Genomic DNA, 19,035 nt, shown 5'->3' on the forward strand with positions numbered 1-19,035 from the left:
TTTTTTGTATGAGAACAAACATTTTACCAAAATATTTTCACTCAGATTCAGAAAACTTTATTTGTACCCAGGGGACAATTTAGGGCACAAGTAAGCAGCATAACGTGCAAATACTGACATTTTAAAGAGCAAAAACTAAAACTGAACAAATATAAAGTGTATACAAGTTACCATGACAACTATCCAAAATGTCCATGGAGTATGTAAACCGACTGTATGAGTAAAGTGACTAATGTAAACAGTAGTTACAGGGATTATGCCGTCTATAGGCATGTCGTGTGAGAAATATACACAGGAAAGTATGTTTTGTTGTTCTAAGACAACAGACGTATTTAAACTTTTTTCCTAGTTTGGTTTTTTCTCTCTGTTTTATGTGTTCGCCGCACCGTTACCCGGTCGCGCATGTATTCTGTCCCACACGGGATGCCGTAGACGGAAAGATGGCGGCCGTAGCGTTGGTTAGCCGTCCTGCGAGTGTCCTTCCAAAGATTTCAAGTGAGTAACGTTACAGCCGCAGCCAGAAGACGCACAGATATACGCTTCACGTGTGAATATAGCATATCTTTACGCGTATGCCATCCCAACAACGCAGTCTCACGTTTAGACCTCACACTCGGCTTGAGTGACCTTGCTAACGGGCTCGGCTAATCACCTGCTAGCAAGGGCTTTAGCTAGCTAGTAGCAGGCATTTGACTTTTAATATCATCAGTTAGGAAAATTATCTGGATTCCCGCATCACTTTTGGTATTAATAAATGAAGCATAATGCGTTAAGATTGTCTGAGTTTGTTCCTTTCTTGCACATTTGTACAGCTGTGTGTTGTGCGGCACTTGCTGTGTTTGCGAATATAAAATGACGGAAATATAACACCACTTGTCAGTTCATTAGGGTTGCTAATGACAGCGATTGCTTTTTAATACAGCAGTCCTTCACTAAATCTTAGCTTTGTGAAGGTTATGGTGTTCGGCTTTTGATGTTGATTCGACTGTGTTTTCATTTTGGAGGCTGTGGGGTTTGTAGTTCTATTAAACTAGATTGTGTTGTAGCAACACCTGTTCCTATTGTATATCAGTGTGCTAGGATTAATAAAATAAACACTTTAGTCATCATTTGAATCCAGCACCACAAACTACATCCTCTAACACGATCATACAGTTGAATTACCACCTTTCTCTGTCTGTTTCGACTGTAAACTCAACATTATAACAGTCATGAGGATTGATTTAGAGCAGGACTGTTATATTTTGTTTTCACTGGCGTACCTAATGAACTGGCAAGTGAGTGTATAGTTGCTCTACAATGACAGACATTGTAGATCGTGTTAGCAGCAATAATACGACACATGTGCAGTAATAACAGGGTAAGCGTTGCTCCATGGTTGATGCACTTTATTGTACATTTCTGCATTCATACCCTCAGAGTACAATAAATGACCCAATTATGAATGTGGCTGTTATTTAAAAAGCACTCAGGTCTTATAAGTGCTTGATTTTGGGACAAATTTTCTGCAGATAAAACACAATGTACGGCTAAACCTAAACAAACAGTGGCACATTGTTAGCTTTAAAAATGTAAAAAAGGGTGTAGAGTTTTCAAACGCTGTTGGTCCAGATTTGTGGTTTTGAAATGTGTGTCCACCCACTTTATGTCAACAACATTAAATTATTCATAGCGTGTCTCTTTGCCATACAATTACCCATTGAAAGCTGAACATTTTTATCTGTATGAGTTGTTGTTTGGATTAGGCGCAACTGTCTTACCCTTTGATGCTGAGCAGCTGCTGTTCCTCTCCTCAATAGGCTGCTGCTCCCCTGCTGTATTATCTGTCACCACAGTTCAGCAGAGGAAGCTGCACCATGCCGTCATCCCCAGAGGGAAAGGAGGACGCTCCTCATCCAGTGGGATAGCGGCCACTGTCTTTGGCGCCACGGGTTTCCTGGGTCGATACGTGGTCAACAGGCTGGGTGAGGCGGAAAACGGCAAACCTGTGTTTTGAGTGTATGACCTGTCTGACTATCTGTACTTGTAATAACTCAACATTAGTTTTCCTGATTCACAGGTCGGATTGGTTCTCAGATTGTAATCCCTCACCGCGCTGATCAGTATGACGTCATGTACCTCAGGCCCATGGGTGATCTTGGTCAAATCATTTTTATGGTAAGATCCACCGATCTTGCAGAAATGTTCCATGTTCGAGCTGCATGCATTCATAAATTTTCAGCCTCCTCTTTGTTCCTTATTTTCTTTCTTCAAGGACTGGGACGCTAGGAACATAGACTCCATCAAACGAGCTATGGAGAACTCTAATGTCGTCATCAATCTGGTGGGCAAAGAGTGGGAGACGAGGTACGCCAGTCTGGAAAAGTGCATCCGATTTATGTTACGTTGCTCACATGAAGCCCAGTAGATATTTAAAGTTGCTGTAGCTTTCAGGGGTAGTTATCTTTTCCCCTTTTCTGGTGAAGGAACTATCGCTTTGAGGATGTCTTCGTGACCATCCCTGAACAGATTGCCAAGACAGCCAGAGAAGTCGGCGTCTCAAAGTTCGTCCACATGTCACACCTCAACGCTGATATACGCAGCCCGTCCAAATACCTGAGGAACAAGGTAGAGGGTTGTTTCATCTTCCACCGAGTCAAATTAGAGTATCTGAATGTTTTGTTCTTGCGTATTTACTGTACATGTACAGCGAGTAAATGCTATATGAAATGGTAGTGATAAATAATTTTATAATATTTTTTTTTTATCATAGGCTGTAGGAGAGAAAGCGGTGAGAGATGAGTTCCCTGACGCAATCATCATGAAGCCCTCTGAGATGTTCGGGAGAGAGGACAGATTCTTCAACCATTATGCAAGTAAGACGGTTGTTTGTGTTGTTAGCGTTCTCGCAGCCATTTTTGCCGCCTGCTCTGCCCCCTCCACTCAGTAAATAAATGACCTGGGAAGCGAAACGAAAAGGCGAAGCGAAAAAGGCTCATAAATCATATTTGAATCGTAATCATAATCGCATCATAATCATAATCATAAATCATAACTAAAAACCGTTATAGTGACAGTAATAACAGAGTAATGATGTTTATAATGCTGTAATGCTGTCACCAAAACAACACGGCTGAAACAGGATGCAAAAACCGCAGCCAGCACGGGTTTGTCTGGAATGGCCAACATGTCTGCGGTGTGGACGTATTTCAGTATATAAAGTATTATGTAAATATTATATAAAGTCCCACGGATAGCAATTTGCAAAACGTGTAATGCTGAAAATTCAAGAGGGGTGCATCTGCAAAGAATTTCTCCGTGTCGGGTTTAATTTATCACCTGAAATCCAAACATCCAAGCAGGGAAGTTTCCGAGTGATGGTGCGATCGACCGGTGCCATTGGGGAAAAATAAATATTTTCATAATTTTGTAATTGATTTATTCTTTGAAACATTAATATTAATTTATGCAATTGCAATGCCTTGATTTTAGTGAGGGTAGTACACAGTCATAGCCATAAATGCAATGGTATTAATAACTGTCATAATAATTTCTTTTGGTGTTTTCGGTTTTCGGTTTTCGGTTTTCGGCCCTGGGTTCTTCAGTTTCGGTTTTTCGGTTTCGGCCATGAATCATCATTTCGGTGCATCCCCAGTTAAGACCAGTTTATAATGTCGCCCATCCCGGATATAAAGGCTTGGTTTGTTCGGTAGACATGTGTGACGGCAATAATATGTGGTTTAGATTTACACTTCAGTTAATGTGTGCCACGTCGTATTAACTAGAGTGTTTCTCCTTGTCGGCTTCTACAAGGACAAGAAGCAGAATTGCTTCTTTCTGCCCCTTCAGTTTTCCAGTGCTGTGACAATATCTCTTTTGATATTAATAGTAGCCGGTGAAAATGTTTTTTTCTTTCAGACATGCGCTGGTTTGGAGGTGCTGTTCCTCTCATTTCCATGGGAAAGAAGACCGTGAAGCAGCCTGTTCATGTATGTTTTTGAAAGAAAGTACTTCTGTTTTTATTTGTACTCTTAAAAATCAGAATTTTACGTGACTGGTACAAAACAACACTTTGTCACTTCTGTCTCTCAATGTTGTTGTTGGTAACTAAGACACAGTAGCTATTTCAGCCGTTGCTGATCAATATTCGGCTCCTCTGACCTTGTTCAGTTTTAGGGCCGTGACGCACCACGGCGGCTGTTGATAAACCTCTGTGTTCTTAGTTTTTAGAGATGTGTCACGCACTGTTGGCAGCTGTTAAGCCCCCGTTGGCAACTTTTCTACGCGGGGCTTATCTTTGGCATAGCTCACCTTCACAAACTGATGCATGAAACGACAATGAAAAGTTCAACATGTTTATGAGCCACGGTTGTATGGCAAGGAAGTTGTATTTGTGATAAGCATTCTTTTGGGGAGTGTTGTCCAGTGATGGCTATTTAATATTAACCCCATTAACTCACTGGATGTACGGGAACTGTGTATCAAATGAACACAACTAAACCTCTTTTCTTCCTCAGGTGGTGGATGTAGCCAAGGCCATCATCAGCGCTGTCAGAGACCCAGATTCTAATGGAAAGACATATGCAATCGTTGGGTAGGTCGGTCACCTTATTAACAAAAACACAAATGCTGAAATGGAGTGTATGTAATTTATGAAGGGTGGCTGTAGCTAAGTAGCTAGAGCAGGCTATCCGTGGGTTAGCGGTTGGATTTCCGGTATTTGAACATGCCGAAGCGTCCTTGAATAAGACAATAAACCCAGAGTCGTTCCCAGTGCTTGGCACCGGTGTGCAAGTGTGTACGTGAGCAAGTGGTAGGTGTGTCACTGTGGGGCATTTTGGGTAATAATAAGCAGAAAGGCGCTTTATAAATATCAGTGTAACCTATCAGTGTAACCTATAAATAACGACAACTAAGAAAAATAAGTCCAATTTTTTCGCGTTGCTGCATCTGCTGTTTAGTTGCGTGCAGAGCCATAGAGAGAGAGAGAGTTGCGACACTCTTTGATGTCGCCGCTATGGCTGTCACGTGGTTCATGTAAACCCAATTAGTTCCTAAACATACGCTGGCTGTCATGTTCTTCTATGGGACAGACAGCAGCGATTGCATTATTGAACGGTAAATATAAAATAAAACACACACCCAAGTACTTTTTCAGCTGTTATTACATTATTGCATTTTTGTTAATGTCAGTTTTGCATTTGGAGAGGCAGGGTGACAACGAAAAACTTAAATTACTTAGATAAGTTTTAGGCTACATTTTTGGAGGGAAAAGCTTAGTGTTCATGTTCGCATGGGTAGTAGCACTGGCTTTAGAGGCTCTAACTTAACTTTTCCATATCATTCATCTGATGGTAGACGTCTCACGATATTCATTTGAGCACAACTGGGCTGTATTAGGCTATTGATTCCCGTGATTTTGCTTATAAATTCCGATTCAGCTATTAGCCTACCTTCGTGATAACGCAAAGAGGTCTGCCATGGCGGTCCGTTCAGAATTCGCCTAGAAGCTAGCTCACTTCTTCTGATGAGTGGCCACCCCCAGGACCACAACGCCAAACTCGCCAGTCCTAAAATTCCCATCATTCCTAATTAAATAACCCTTGCTCAAATCAGGAGTCACGACAATGCCTTGACATACCCTGATCACGAGCTCATGGCATGGGATAGCAATCTATCAGCATCTCATCAAGCATCAGCAAGTAGCGCTGGGCAAGTTGTACACTAGCCAAGTGAACATGGAACAGGAACAGTACAACAAATTAAGTACAGCCAACACGTCACATAATGAAAAGTTAGTATATCCCAAAATTCAATTAAATAAAAGTTGCTATAAAGGTGGTAGCGATTCATCACCGAACTACCTTCACAGCAGGGGAAGTCGCGCTGGCTAATTAGCTAGCAGGCAATGCTAGAAAATTGGTTGAAACAACCAAGATAAAATATAAATAATTACGCTGTGCATATACAAATGAAGACCAGTATAAGCATCGCAAAGGGCCTCTGATACAATATAGACAGTTGACAATTCAAAAGAGGTCGATATTTCAGCAACTTATCTCTGGAACAACTCGATGCGCAGCAATGTAAGTGAATGAGGTCCAACGGCCAAATGACAGTGTTAGGAACTAATCCGATTTTCAAATCCCGGAAGTAGGCGGTTAAAAGCGCCGCCCTTTTTTTCAATGGAGGTCTATGGGAGTGTCGCAACTCTGTCTCTCTGTGGCTCTGGTTGCTTGTCTTAGTGTTGTCGTATGTCAGCTATGCTTCCTAAAACAGTGCACCCCTGGTGGACAAATTAGGAATAGAAGATAAACGGTTTTGAAAGTAGTTAATGTTTTATGTCTCCTGGCGGGATGGTTTTGACATATGTTTTACTCTAGAACCCGCCTGATAACACTCAGCCGATAACACTCAACCGATAACACTCAGCCAGTCATGTCTGTGCATTTCAGGCGTTATGGTCTTGTAAAAGTGGTCCATTTAGTTTGAATTAAAGGACGAATGAATCGTGTCTATGAAAACTTGATTGTCTTGATTGAAAGAAATTTATTTTTTTCCTCCAATGAGATGTTTGTGATTCTCTTGTCTAGTCCCAAGCGCTACCTGCTTCACGACCTGGTGGAGTACATTTATGGTGTGACGCACAGGCCTTTTTTGCCCTACCCACTGCCTCGCCCTCTCTACCAGTAAGTAAAAACACTCGTCTTCCCTTGTGATTGTCTCGAGCTCTAACGTATACCAGAGATTCCTGAAACATTTCCAAGTGTTTACCCACGTTTGTTTAGCATTTAAGCCCATGAGAAATACAGCAACATGTGTGGTCCGCGAATTAGAGTCGGTAAGATGTCGAGTTTGTGAAGTGGTGTTAACAAATGATTTCAAAGTTTATTCGGCCTTTGTGATCCTGTAAAATAAACCGCTGTGGGTAATTATCATTGGCGCATGAGGATTATTAATCATAAATTTTAATTACAGCTATAAACGTTGCATATGTCTAATGCCTAAACCTGCTCTACAAGATGATACACTAACTAGACTTATAACAAGATCTCTACAGGGATCATGTGTGTGATAATAATAATAATAATAATAAAGCATTGCCTTCTTGTACTTCTTCTTAGTCTGGTTGCCGGGATCTTTGCAAAGAACCCATTTGAGCCGTGGATAACTCCGGACAAAGTGGACAGGGTAAGACGACCAAGAATTCGGTAGAACTAAACTTGAGATTTGTACAACTAGCTGTGGATCATCTACCGCCGACACTGCCAACGATCCTGCACTGTGCTTTTATTTTCCAGTTTCACACAACAGACATGAAGTACCCAGGACTTCCTGGTCTGGAGGATCTCGGCATCACCCCTTCCACTGTCGAACAAAGGGCAATTGAGATCCTGCGTCGTCACCGCCGATTCCGATACCTGGACGCTGACCTGGATGAGACGAAGCCACCCAAGACCGTCAGCTATTGAAGTGCTTGATGAGGAATCTCCTTGACATGAGTTGTCTCCAACTATATTCTGTACATAAATAAATAAAAAAGTATCCTCTAAAGGTCTTCTCATTTTGAGTTTATTCCTCATTTCTTGACAATTATTCTAAAGTTTTACTCTTACAGTAACTTTCAAGCCTCTCTACCCATGCTTATGTTGATCCCATCTTCATCACCAAGGAACTGAACGTTTTTTTAAACATGTTCCTGGCATCAAGTTTAACACGAGCAAATGTTTTTCACTTTAAAACTTTACAGCTTGTTGTACACAGTTGTGAACGGTAGTGCCAGTATAAAGCTCATTTTTGTCCATAAAACGACACGCCTTTTAGACTCGTTTAAGGTAAAGTGCAGTGAACCGTTAACCTTGAGATAAGACGTTATTTATTGTATTGAGCTGTAAAACCTGATTGAAAGAGGAGTTCCTGCAGTGGCGACACTGATACCCTACCGAGGAACCACAATGAGGGCAAATTTCATGCGAAAAGTTGGAACATTTGGAGGAGTTTTACTCTTAATATACATCATGGTCACCGTGATGGAAAATTTAAGAGCAGGAAAGTCTTTTACAGGAGTCGCGGATCAACAAGTTGTGGGGGATAGACTGGATAGGATTGAACAGAACATGAACAAACTGGGTGAGTGACCAAAAGCAAATTTAAAAAGATGTTCATTTCTAGTTGTGGCTCTATAATGGGATCACAAAAGTGTAATAGTGTGGTTTAAAGTCAAGAAAGAAAGAGATTGCCGTGTTTTAACTCTCCTGTTACCTTCAAACTTACTAACACCTTTAATGTTTCGGGTCGATTTGACCTCCAGAAAATTATTATAAATAAATTTGTTAGCCAAGTTTATGTGTTGGGTACTTTATGTTTGCTTGTTGAAACATAAAGTACCTAAATAGCTATAATATATAAAACAGTGGCTTTACATAATTCATACATATTAATTCTTGCTATATATATATATATATATATATATATATATATATATGACATTTCGATTTGAAAAATAATTTCTGTTATCGAGAATAACAATGTTCAGGAGCCAGCGTCCGTGCCTTGCCGCAGCTTCGCATTTTGACTTGTTCACTCCTGCTGAAATGAGCTACCTAATGTAGGCTCGCAAGTGGGCCACGCAAAACAACCTTAACAAATGTGTGTAAAATGTGTGTTGACATGTCTTTAACATTTTATACCGTCAAAAGAGCCTGGGGTCAAACTGACCCCGAACAACACCGGCGCGTAAAACGTGTATACGGGACACTGAAAACATATCATTGTTTTAATTTTATGTTTGTGCAGTTGTCCCCTTTTAAATTAGAAAAAGTCATTAAATATGAATCAAAGAAAATAAATAAATATATAAATAAATAAATTCTGAATCTGAATAAATTAATACACAAGATACACATTGTGAATTAATGTAACTGCAAGCAGGTCAAAGTAAAAATTTTTTAGTTAATTTTTATTTTTTTTATTACATTTATATAGGCTATATATGAGACTTTGGCAGATCATTTAACTGAACTTATAAGAAAAGCACACACTCTGTGACTTTCTATCCGATTTAGCATCACTAAATACTGCATAGGACACAGCCTTAGTATGTGTTTTAATATTTACTATGATTACTGTGATTATCAACTTTATTTATTTATTATTATAAGGGGACATTTTTCATGCTCGTCCACAGCGAGACCCACAAAATATGAGATTAGGCCGTTCAGTCATTTATTTACTCTCCAGATTCATCACGGCTTTCAGGTTAACAACCCGCCGGTATGTCACATGGGGCTGAACTCTGTGCTTTTGTTACCTGTTATATTGGCTCTCCAACCCTGTACAATGAGCGCATCGAACGAGGCATGTGAAACTTTAACCTTTAAGTGCAACTTATTGAACCATAATCTATACAGATGAAAACATTTCATGGCAATTTCTGCTTTCAAGACACGCTTTCCAGACGTAAAATTGCCCACACAGAATTGTCCTCCGTCTAAAGCTACTTCAAAACACGTTTGGTTTCGTTCGAAAAATGAGAAATAATTATATGACAAACGTGCGGTTGTGAGCCCGTGTGGTTTTCATGGTATGTCAAGGCCGAGCACAAACGTGCGGCACGTGTGCAAGTTCAAAAGTCACAATTGCGAACGAACGGCAATTTGAGCGAGACGGCCAAACTGACCCGAAGACTGAGAAATATTTCCAAGGTTATTCAGAAAAAAAGAAGAGACGGACAGAGACTGGAAGAAAGTAACACAAAAACCTGGAGTTTAGGTGAGTTCTTAAACACAGTACGAATGTATGGTACAGAAAACAAAAATTAGCTCCACATTTTAACCTCTTGCGCCTTCAAAACGGAGGTCTGTGGAGGTTGTGAGATGTTGAAGCAATCTTTTGAGCCAAATTTCAAAATACATTTTTAACAACACTATTTTGAGAAACAGTCAAACTTAATAACGCTCCTAATCGTTTTCATTTTCCCATTAGCAAAGCTAATTGAGGAATATGATCCAAAAGTGGCCAAGGGGAAACAGAAGGTTGTGGTGCCGAAGCTGTACCCGAACTCGAACCTGTTTAAAAATTGGGGCAGTGACCTGTCAGAAGAGGAACAGAAGGAGGCTGAAGCTCTTTATCAGATTTATGGATATAATGCTTTCCTGAGTAATCAGATACCACTGGACAGGAAACTTCCAGATACGAGAGATAACAGGTATTTACGCAATACCTTAATATATTCTGAATATGTTTAGTGTATTTATTTTTGTGTGTGTGGGCACTAAAAAGAAAAATCTGTGTAGTGGACAGAAAAGGATTAAAACAAAAATGCCGTCTTATACCATTTAGGTGTCTGACAAAGGATTATTCCAAAGACCTGCCAAACATCAGTGTGGTGCTGATCTACATAAACGAGGGTCTTTCTATCATTAAGAGGGCGATACGAAGTATCATCACTCACACTCCAAAGCACCTGCTGAAGGAAATCATTCTGGTGGATGACTGTAGCACTTACGGTAAGTCACGCCTACTATCAATTACATACGGCATGTGATCATCCCATAGATACTTGATCAGTTTGGGAGCTAGTGAATTTGGAGGTCAGGTCAACACCTTGTACTGTTCTTCATGTTTTTTTGAGTTGTTCATAAGCCGTTTTTGTGGCTGCATCCTGCTGGGGATGGCTGCTGCCATCAAGGAGTGTCATTGCTATGGGGTGGGGGTGCCTGGTCTGGTCTAGGTGGGTGCTACATGTCTAAGTAACATCCACATGAATGAATGCCAGTTTCCAAAAGTTTCTCAGCAGAACATCGAATTGTCACAAGATGGTCAATGTTATTTACTTCTCCTGTCAGTGGTCATAATGTTATGCCTGATCAGTGCATATAAACCAACTTCCTGTAACGATCATTACTTCTTTATATGTAGGTCCAGCGGTGGACAGAGTACACACCTTCACTACTTGAGTAAAAGTACAGATACTCCTTGTCAAATATTACTCCAATACAAGTAAAAGTAGCTTAGTCAAAATATTACTTAAAAAAATACTTAAGTAAAAGTATTTAAAAAGTATCTCAGAAAATACAGGAAAGTGTTGTCATTATACTCTACAATCCACAGCCTCACTCTTTCTCTTGCAGACAGCTTCTCTCTCTCTCTCTCACACACACACACACACACACACACACACACACACACACACACACACACACACACACACACTACAAGCTCATACGTTTAAAATGTTCATCAGCAGTTTAACAAACATTAAGCTAGCTAACGTCAGTAGCTAGCCTACTTTACATACCGCGACGTGCTTTTTCAGGTTGGAAGACGGGTTCTTGTAGGCTGTGATATAATTTGTTCGCTATAAGCACAACAAACATTTAAACTGAAACGAATCACTTTTTGTGGCAAAAATCTCAAACATGGGTGTGAGATAAGGCCACGGGTGCTCGGTGGGAGTTTCTCCAGGTGTTTCTCCAGTTTCTTCCTGCATTGTATGGATTGTATGGCATGACGTAGCGAATCGGAGAATCAGTGAATCAGCAGAAACAGTTTATTTTCTCAGAATTTTGAAAAATAAATAAATAAATAAAACGAAAAAATAATCAGCTGATGTAAGCTCAAAAGTAGCGAGTAACGAGAGCATCAACAGAAATGTAGTGGAGTAAAAACTACAATATTTGTCCTTCAAATGTAGTGGAGTGAAAGTAAAAGTATCCCCCAAAAATAATACTCAAGTAAAGTACAGATACTCAAAAACTGTACTTAAGTACAGTACTCAAGTAAATTTACTTCGTTACTGTCCACCACTGTGTAGGTCTGACTGTGGACTATATTTTCGGATGAACTTCAATTTCTTTTCCTGCTCCCTGCACCTTGGCAGCGGGTGAGGTCGCACCAAAAATACAACTTCCTCTATATTTTTTCAGATGACCTCGGAAAACCGCTACAAGACTACATAGATCTGATCAACAAAGAAATTCCTGGACTCATCAAGAAAGTGAGGCACGAGCGGCAAATGGGCTTGTCCCAGTCCCGGATCTCAGGTTGGGAGCATGCCACAGCTGATGTTGTAGCCATCTTAGATGCCCATATTGAAGCCACAGTGGGATGGTAAGCAGGGTAGTGAAATAACAACTGCAAACTGGATCTCTGTTGTCTTAAATGTCTGTTATAATTCTATACAAACAACAAATTTAACTTCCTCTTGAGATAATTGTACTGTTTTAATTTGATGCACTCCCTCCCTCTGCAGGGCAGAACCCTTGCTGGCCAGGATCAAAGCTGACAGGACTGTGGTGGTGTCCCCTGTGTTTGACAAAGTCAAATTTGATGACCTACAAGTGGTAAAATATAACCCAGCTTCTCATGGCTTTGACTGGGCATTGTGGTGCATGTATGAGAACTTTAGCCCTGAGTGGTTCCAGATGGCGGACCCATCGCAGCCAGGGAAGTACGTGATACAGACAATATTCTACTTTACTTCTAGTCTTGTGTCTTACATTGTCTTACCTAATAATAGGCTTATTTATCATTGTTTTTCATTATATCTCTGCAACAGATTAGCCTGCATGCTATTTATTAGGGCATTGCCTCTTTGTGTAGCAGCAAAACAGCTATGTTCAATTAAAAAACAAGAACACCTGGGGCCTCATGTACAAATGGTGCGTGCACACAAAAACCTTCCGTACGTACTTATTCACGGAAAAGTTCAGATGTACCAAGAGTGAAATGACCGCGGACATGTACGTGCAAATCCTTTGATCCTTTGGCGACACTTAGAGGTGATGCTGGGAAACTGTCAGAAATGTGAAAACAATTAGTCCAACCGGTCGGGACTGTGCCGGTCGACCCTGAGCAGAGCCATGCAAGCCGTGTGGGATGGAGTTATCCGCATATCAGCCAGGTATATAAATTTCCATACAATGCATCTGAACAGGTCAACATTAAAGCGCAATTTGCATCAACAGCCGGTTTTCCGAATGTAATCAGAGCAATCGACATTGCTATAAAAGGGCCATCACATGATGAATTTGTATATGTCACGAGGAAACATTTTAATTCGATAAATGTACAGATCATATGTGATACGCAAATGCAATTAACCAACATTGTGGCACGTGGAGGACAGCGTGCCATAGAGTACATTTTTGCAGTTTTTCCCGTCTTACTCATTCTTATGTTTTCAATTTCTGATCGTGCAGAGAGGGGAATCTCAGGTGCAGGGTCAATTTAAATATAATTTGCATATTTGAAAGGGAGCGTGGACAGAGAGGGGTCGGGTACAACATGTGCGCTCAATTCCACGTTGATTGGGATGTACAAAGGAAATGTGCTTCTGGATCTGAGCGTGCACCATGTTTTAGAAGGAAATCCACGCAAGTCTTTGTACATGAGGCCCCTGATGTGCCAAGCAGTACAAAGTGCAAACGGTGGCACAATCATACGAGTGCTGTGATGCTATTTTTTGCACAGGAGTCCCTCTGTTATGGGAATCTTTGCTGCAGACAGAAAATTTCTTGGAGAAATCGGTGGGCTCGACGGTGGAATGACGGTTTACGGGGGAGAAAATGTTGAACTTGGGATTCGAGTGAGTCGCCATAAACGCTGATGGTTGTCATATAAGCAGTCAAATAAATTACAGTAGATGATCACTATTCTCCATCTGATATGTCTCTTTACTGCTAAAGGTGTGGCTGTGTGGAGGAAGTGTAGAGGTTGTGCCTTGCTCCAAGATAGCTCACATTGAGAGGGCGCATAAACCGTATGCACCCGATCTCAGATCTGCCATGAGGAGAAATGCCTTGAGAGTTGCAGACATTTGGTTGGATGATTACAAGAAAAATGTGTTTTTGGCCTGGAACGTTCCTTTAAAGGTTGGTACTGCATATATTCCTAGACTTTAGGTATGATATGATATGACATGGCTGACATCCATATTGTTAATATACTGAATCATCTTATCAGTCTGTATGGGTTTTATTGTGAAATGACTCACCTCACCTGGGTGACACCGTCTATCAAGTCTGCTAGTGACCTGCAGGAATTCAGTTTCACATGACTTCTGTCACGATGGCGCATCAATACATTGCCAGAAGGTTTGCTGTGTCTCAGCACAGTCTCAAAATCATGGAGGAGATTTCCAGAGACAAGCAGTTACTCTAGGAGAGCTGGACAGGGCTGTAGAAGGTCCTCAACCCATCAGCAGGACCGGTATCTGCTCCTTTGTGCAAGGAGGAACAGGATGAGCACTGTCAGAGTCGTACATGAGCCTCAGCAGGCCACTCACGTGAAAGACCTATCAGAAACAGACGTCAGAAGAGTGGCCTGAGACCCTACTCCGGTGCAGTGGGTCCTGGGCTCCTCCTGGTCCATGACAATGCCTAGGTGGAGAGAGTATGCAGACAGTTCCTGGAGAACTGATGAAGCAATTGAGGCCGTTGACTGACCCCCACACTCGCCTGACCAAAATCCAATGGAGCACCTCTGTGACATTATGTTTCGTCCATCCAATGCTGCCAGGTTGCACGTCAGACTGTCCAGGAGCTCAGTAAAGCCCTGGCCCAGATACGGGAGGAGAAATCCCAGGACACCATCCGTTGTTTCATTGGATTCCTTACTTGGCGTTATTGGCCGTTGCCATCTTGACAGTGATGGATTCCTCCCGACTTCCAGCTTGCTCTGGGGGTTTCAGGCCGGGTTTTTGTAAAGCGTCTTGAGACGATTTGTATTGTTATTGACGCTATATAAATAAAATTCAATTGAATTGAATTGAATTCAAAACAAAAGTGAAATGTTGAGCTGTGGTGGGATTGAGACAGATAAGCAGACATCTAGTGACCTGTGAAGGCACCCAACAGTGAAGCAACTAGGAGCAATGCAGCAACAAGAGACTGATTTTACTGCAATTCAGCAAGTGGTAGCAATGATCGCTGAAAAAAAAAAAAAATCTGCAGTAGAAGAAATATTTCTGTTTTTCCGTGTTTCTACTCTAAATATTAGAGATGGGAAATATAGTTTATCTAGGCAACCTGGAGCCTGGACGATCCACTACCACTACCGAAAGTGACGAGCAAATCACTTTATATGTGCACAGGGCTTTTCTGAAAGCCTCCATATACAGTGAATTAAATTGTTGTACCAGGCTGTTTATTTATCGCTTTAAATTTGGGCATTTCAGTGAGGAGGTCTGTACAAACTGACAAGTTCTTGAAGTCGACCTCAAGTGGTTGTTTGAGGAACTGCAGGTTTTGGTTCTTCCGTGTTGACCGCATGGCGTAAACTCAACAACCAGTGATGGCTGAATATTATTTAGCTGCTTCTGTTTCAGTCTTCTGGTACTGTGCAGGATGGCTCATTGTCAGAATGTCATAGCTTTGTCATTTTTATGATCACGAGTATCCATTTTTAAATGAACATAGCATTTAACCCAAGTTTCAATCATTCATGCACACAGGATCATGGAATTGATATCGGCGACGTCTCTGAGAGGAAGAAGCTCAGAGAAAAGCTGAATTGTAAACCTTTCAAGTGGTACCTGGATAATGTCTATAAGACTCTGAACACATGGGATAACATCTTGGGGTATGGAGCGGTAAGTGGCATTTTCAGTCATTAATAAGGATGACACATTCACAGCTGTATTTATAAATCCTATCCTCTGTTAAGATTCCAGGTGCAGCCATGCTTAAACTGTGATAGAATATTAATTCATTTCTAGAAGATATGACACAATGATAATTCAGGGTAACTTTTCTGACACTACAGCTGCAGAACACACTTTTTAAGGACTTCTGTGTGGACCAGGGACCCGTTCCAGGCAAAATCCCCATCTTGTACTCGTGCCACTTCCAAGATCCACAGGTAATCTACAAACAGAACAACAATAAAAACAGAAATGCTGAAATTCTAACAAATCAACATATTAATTAATTCATACCTTATCCTTTTCACCAGCTCTGCTACTACAACACAGACGGTGAAATCATCATTGGGGGGATAAAATCTCACAAATACAACAATAACCGCTGCCTGGTTGATCCGGGCTCTGGAAGCACGCCGAATCTGTTAGAGTGTAACGTGGCAAAGCGAGACGAGCTCCACATGTACTGGGAATTCAAACAAGTAAGACCGTAGCTGAGAACAATCAAGCCTCATTTCCACTGCATGGAACAGATGTATCTCCTGTGTTGACGTTGCATTAATATGAGGGAACCTGGCCTAACAGGTGATGATTCAGCCTCTGACAGCAACAGCAAGTGGTGGATGTCACAATAACGTATAACAGAATCAGAATATGTAATTATTCTTCAAGGAAACTATTGTTTCCACATGCTTGTCATTGTTATTGTTTGACTAGTTACTTTAGATGCAAGAATGGAGTTGACAGACCAGGTCTATAGCCAGACAGTTCAGTTCAGTTTAGTTCAGTTGACGAGGTTCAAACCCCACCTACAGCTTTATTCATTCTATTTGCTTGCTTGCCAACTGGATTATGAAAGACCATTGTGTTTTGCGCTCCACATGTCCGATTCACACCCAACTAGTATGTGACATAAGGAGTCTGAATAAATAGTGGCGTAGCTCCGTTACACCATGCCAGACCTTTGATACCAAAAACTGGGCTTACTATGTTAAGTGGCTAATATTTGCAGGGGGAAACAAAGCAGAGAAAAGCAGCACTTGAGTCAAGCCATACCATGCCGTGAAAACGAGGAAGTAGGTTTTCAGAAGTGCTACGATAAGGTTTCTGCTCTGAGACATACGCTTTAATATCTTTGCTACGATGTTAGGTTTTCTCACTATTGTTTGGCTTGCAGGGTCAAGCGATCAGGAACAAAGCATCCAACCGATGTCTTGAGATCATCCGGGGACAAAACACGTACTATGAGCTCGTCATTCAGCAGTGCAGTGGACAGTCCTGGACGATTGAGCACCCTGTCGCTATTTTTTAAGTGCTGTGTTTAAAGTGAATTTACAATGTTTCAGTGTCACTGTGTCAAACTGGATTTTTGTAAATGTTATTTCACTGACAAATACAGAATTAAGATGTCAACTTCAAAGCTTTAAGTGTTTTGAGTTTCTTTCTGCAGTCCTTTTTTTTTTTTCAGCTACGCAGGAACAGGGTTCATACTCTTCAGATGAACGACCTATACTAGTACTCTGTTGAGACTGTACTCAGAGACTGCCCACGTCAGGACAATATGTTGTTGCTTTTGTCATTGTGCCATTATAAGCCACCTCTACAAATTCTTCAGACAATTAGTAGGCAGACACACCTACAAGTACCATAGACACTGGTGTCACAAAACTATTTGAGAGGTTGCTGTGAGAATAAAATTCATTCATGTCCAGCTTGTACTTCTCAGGAACAATGCTTCATCAAACCGGTTTTATTCTGTGTCTAACAAACATTCCACCCACATCACTAGTCAGAAATACAAAATCAGATCGACACACTGACAACTACAAGACAATTTCCAGTCTGTAGTGCACCTGAAACAGCTCATCTCTGGAGAGGGGGGAAATCAGACCCCCCATCCAGGCCTACTTTAACGGAAACTATACTTTACTTTTATTAAAATATTAAATATTTATATTAAAATACTAAAAGCTAGCATCAGAGAATGGAAACGGGCCTTCTGAGGGTGTCTTGTAGTGTTGATCCTGCCCTGGTTTATATAATATAATAATATCCATTTAGATTGTTGATGTTGTTATTAAGTTAAAATCATTTATACAAAAAATAAAATAAAATAAAAAATGTTTAAAATGTTCTAGTTATGGCAAAAAATGCCCATGGCTCCTAAGTGGAGCATACGGTTAGAAACTAAACAAAACTTAAGAAAACTTTGCCAGAGTCTCTCTTTTAGGTCACCGTTCTGGTCCCATGCCTGGATAAAGGAGGAGGGTGAACAATACAGGACAAAATTCATTTTATGTAATGTGTGCCTAGGCAAAGCATTAGTCATTAATAGAGTTATTTTACTCACCTTTTGTCTCTCACTTGACGTTATTCCTCTCTCCTACAGTGTCCATCACAGTTACATCCAAACGGCCAATTATGCAACTTAGCAGATGACGTCATTTAACGACTCCTAGCTACTTTTAGGACAGCCAATAGCTACTTTCCTTACTGAGGGGTTGGCAACACTGGTCTGAAGCTGTGTGGTGCTAAGTGACTGTAGCATGGTAGCATGGTAGCATGCTAATGTGACTAACATTTAGTCACTGCTGTGCCAAAAGCTAACAAACAAAAAATCTTACACGGTTGAACGCTTTAAAGAGCATCCCAGCATTTGTTGCTGTGTTTCAGTCACAGTTCACTTACTATTGTTGCTGAAGTAGAACATTTTAATATATCCCAAACAAAAACACGCTAACTTGAACACTTTGCGACCAAAAAAAAAGATAAAGCTGATTGTTTCCAGCCCAAAATCTGTTTTTAAAAAAGCTGAAAATCACACAAAACTGCCTAAAATACTAGATTAATAGTTTGTTTAGTATTTTAACTAAACAGATAGACGCCAGTGTAGCTTATCATTAAAAGAAAAATCACAAACCAGCCCAAATTCAGCTTATTCGTCCAACTCATCAAATACATGCTAACATTAATGATTATATAGTCACACATGGCAGGCTGTGCTAAAAAATATCCCAAATAAAAACATGCATCATTAACATTTAGACACAATCACTGCTGCACTACAAAAAATGATAATAAAATTTTTAAAGTAAACTGCCAAACATGTTGTACAAATAAAAACATGCTAACATTAGCTCATTGTTGCGCCAAAAAATACCAACCTATTTAAACTACCAAACGTATTTAAGGAGTTTTTTTTTTTTACCTTTTATTAACATGTTACTGCACATATTGCTGCTTAAGCAACGAAAAGGTGATCTACACCTGGATAAAAACATGCTAACATTAGCATTTAGCTACAGTCACTGCTGGGCAACAAAAATTCCTTATAGCTATCAAACATGTGTTATTTGTGCCAATGTGCATGTAGTTTCCGCTCAAGCAGCAAAAAATATCATGTGGATTTTTTAATT

The 19,035-nt window shown here is 40.6% G+C and overlaps 2 protein-coding genes across 2 annotated transcripts; both read left to right on the forward strand.

The window, feature by feature from the left end:
- The first annotated feature begins 408 nt into the window (after positions 1-408).
- Positions 409-7,548, forward strand: ndufa9a (NADH:ubiquinone oxidoreductase subunit A9a). The gene is made up of 11 exons (XM_084555017.1): positions 409-495; positions 1,800-1,964; positions 2,060-2,157; positions 2,255-2,346; positions 2,466-2,607; positions 2,753-2,855; positions 3,898-3,968; positions 4,497-4,573; positions 6,573-6,668; positions 7,104-7,170; positions 7,281-7,548. The coding sequence occupies exons 1-11, from the start codon at positions 441-443 to the stop codon at positions 7,449-7,451; spliced, it is 1,137 nt and encodes a 378-aa protein (XP_084411143.1). The 5' UTR covers positions 409-440; the 3' UTR covers positions 7,452-7,548.
- A 386-nt stretch (positions 7,549-7,934) lies between these two features.
- Positions 7,935-17,904, forward strand: LOC311495425 (putative polypeptide N-acetylgalactosaminyltransferase 8; the record flags this gene model as incomplete). The annotated part of the gene is made up of 11 exons (XM_084554861.1): positions 7,935-8,109; positions 9,964-10,186; positions 10,321-10,487; positions 11,907-12,090; positions 12,233-12,430; positions 13,453-13,567; positions 13,668-13,853; positions 15,434-15,571; positions 15,745-15,840; positions 15,934-16,101; positions 16,797-17,904. The coding sequence occupies 11 exons, from the start codon at positions 7,935-7,937 to the stop codon at positions 16,929-16,931; spliced, it is 1,785 nt and encodes a 594-aa protein (XP_084410987.1). The 3' UTR covers positions 16,932-17,904.
- Positions 17,905-19,035: the final 1,131 nt, after the last annotated feature.

Source organism: Chelon labrosus, assembly GCF_963514085.1.
Source record: "Chelon labrosus genome assembly, chromosome: 11".
In the NCBI taxonomy this organism is placed as follows: domain Eukaryota; kingdom Metazoa; phylum Chordata; class Actinopteri; order Mugiliformes; family Mugilidae; genus Chelon; species Chelon labrosus.

Bases quoted from the DNA above. Each gene is read 5' to 3' on its own strand.
- ndufa9a (XM_084555017.1), top strand. From the start codon at position 441: ATGGCGGCCGTAGCGTTGGTTAGCCGTCCTGCGAGTGTCCTTCCAAAG. The intron at 2,347-2,465 runs GTACGCCAGTCT...TTTCTGGTGAAG, and splicing joins GGCAAAGAGTGGGAGACGAG to GAACTATCGCTTTGAGGATG. The intron at 3,969-4,496 runs GTATGTTTTTGA...TTTCTTCCTCAG, and splicing joins CCGTGAAGCAGCCTGTTCAT to GTGGTGGATGTAGCCAAGGC.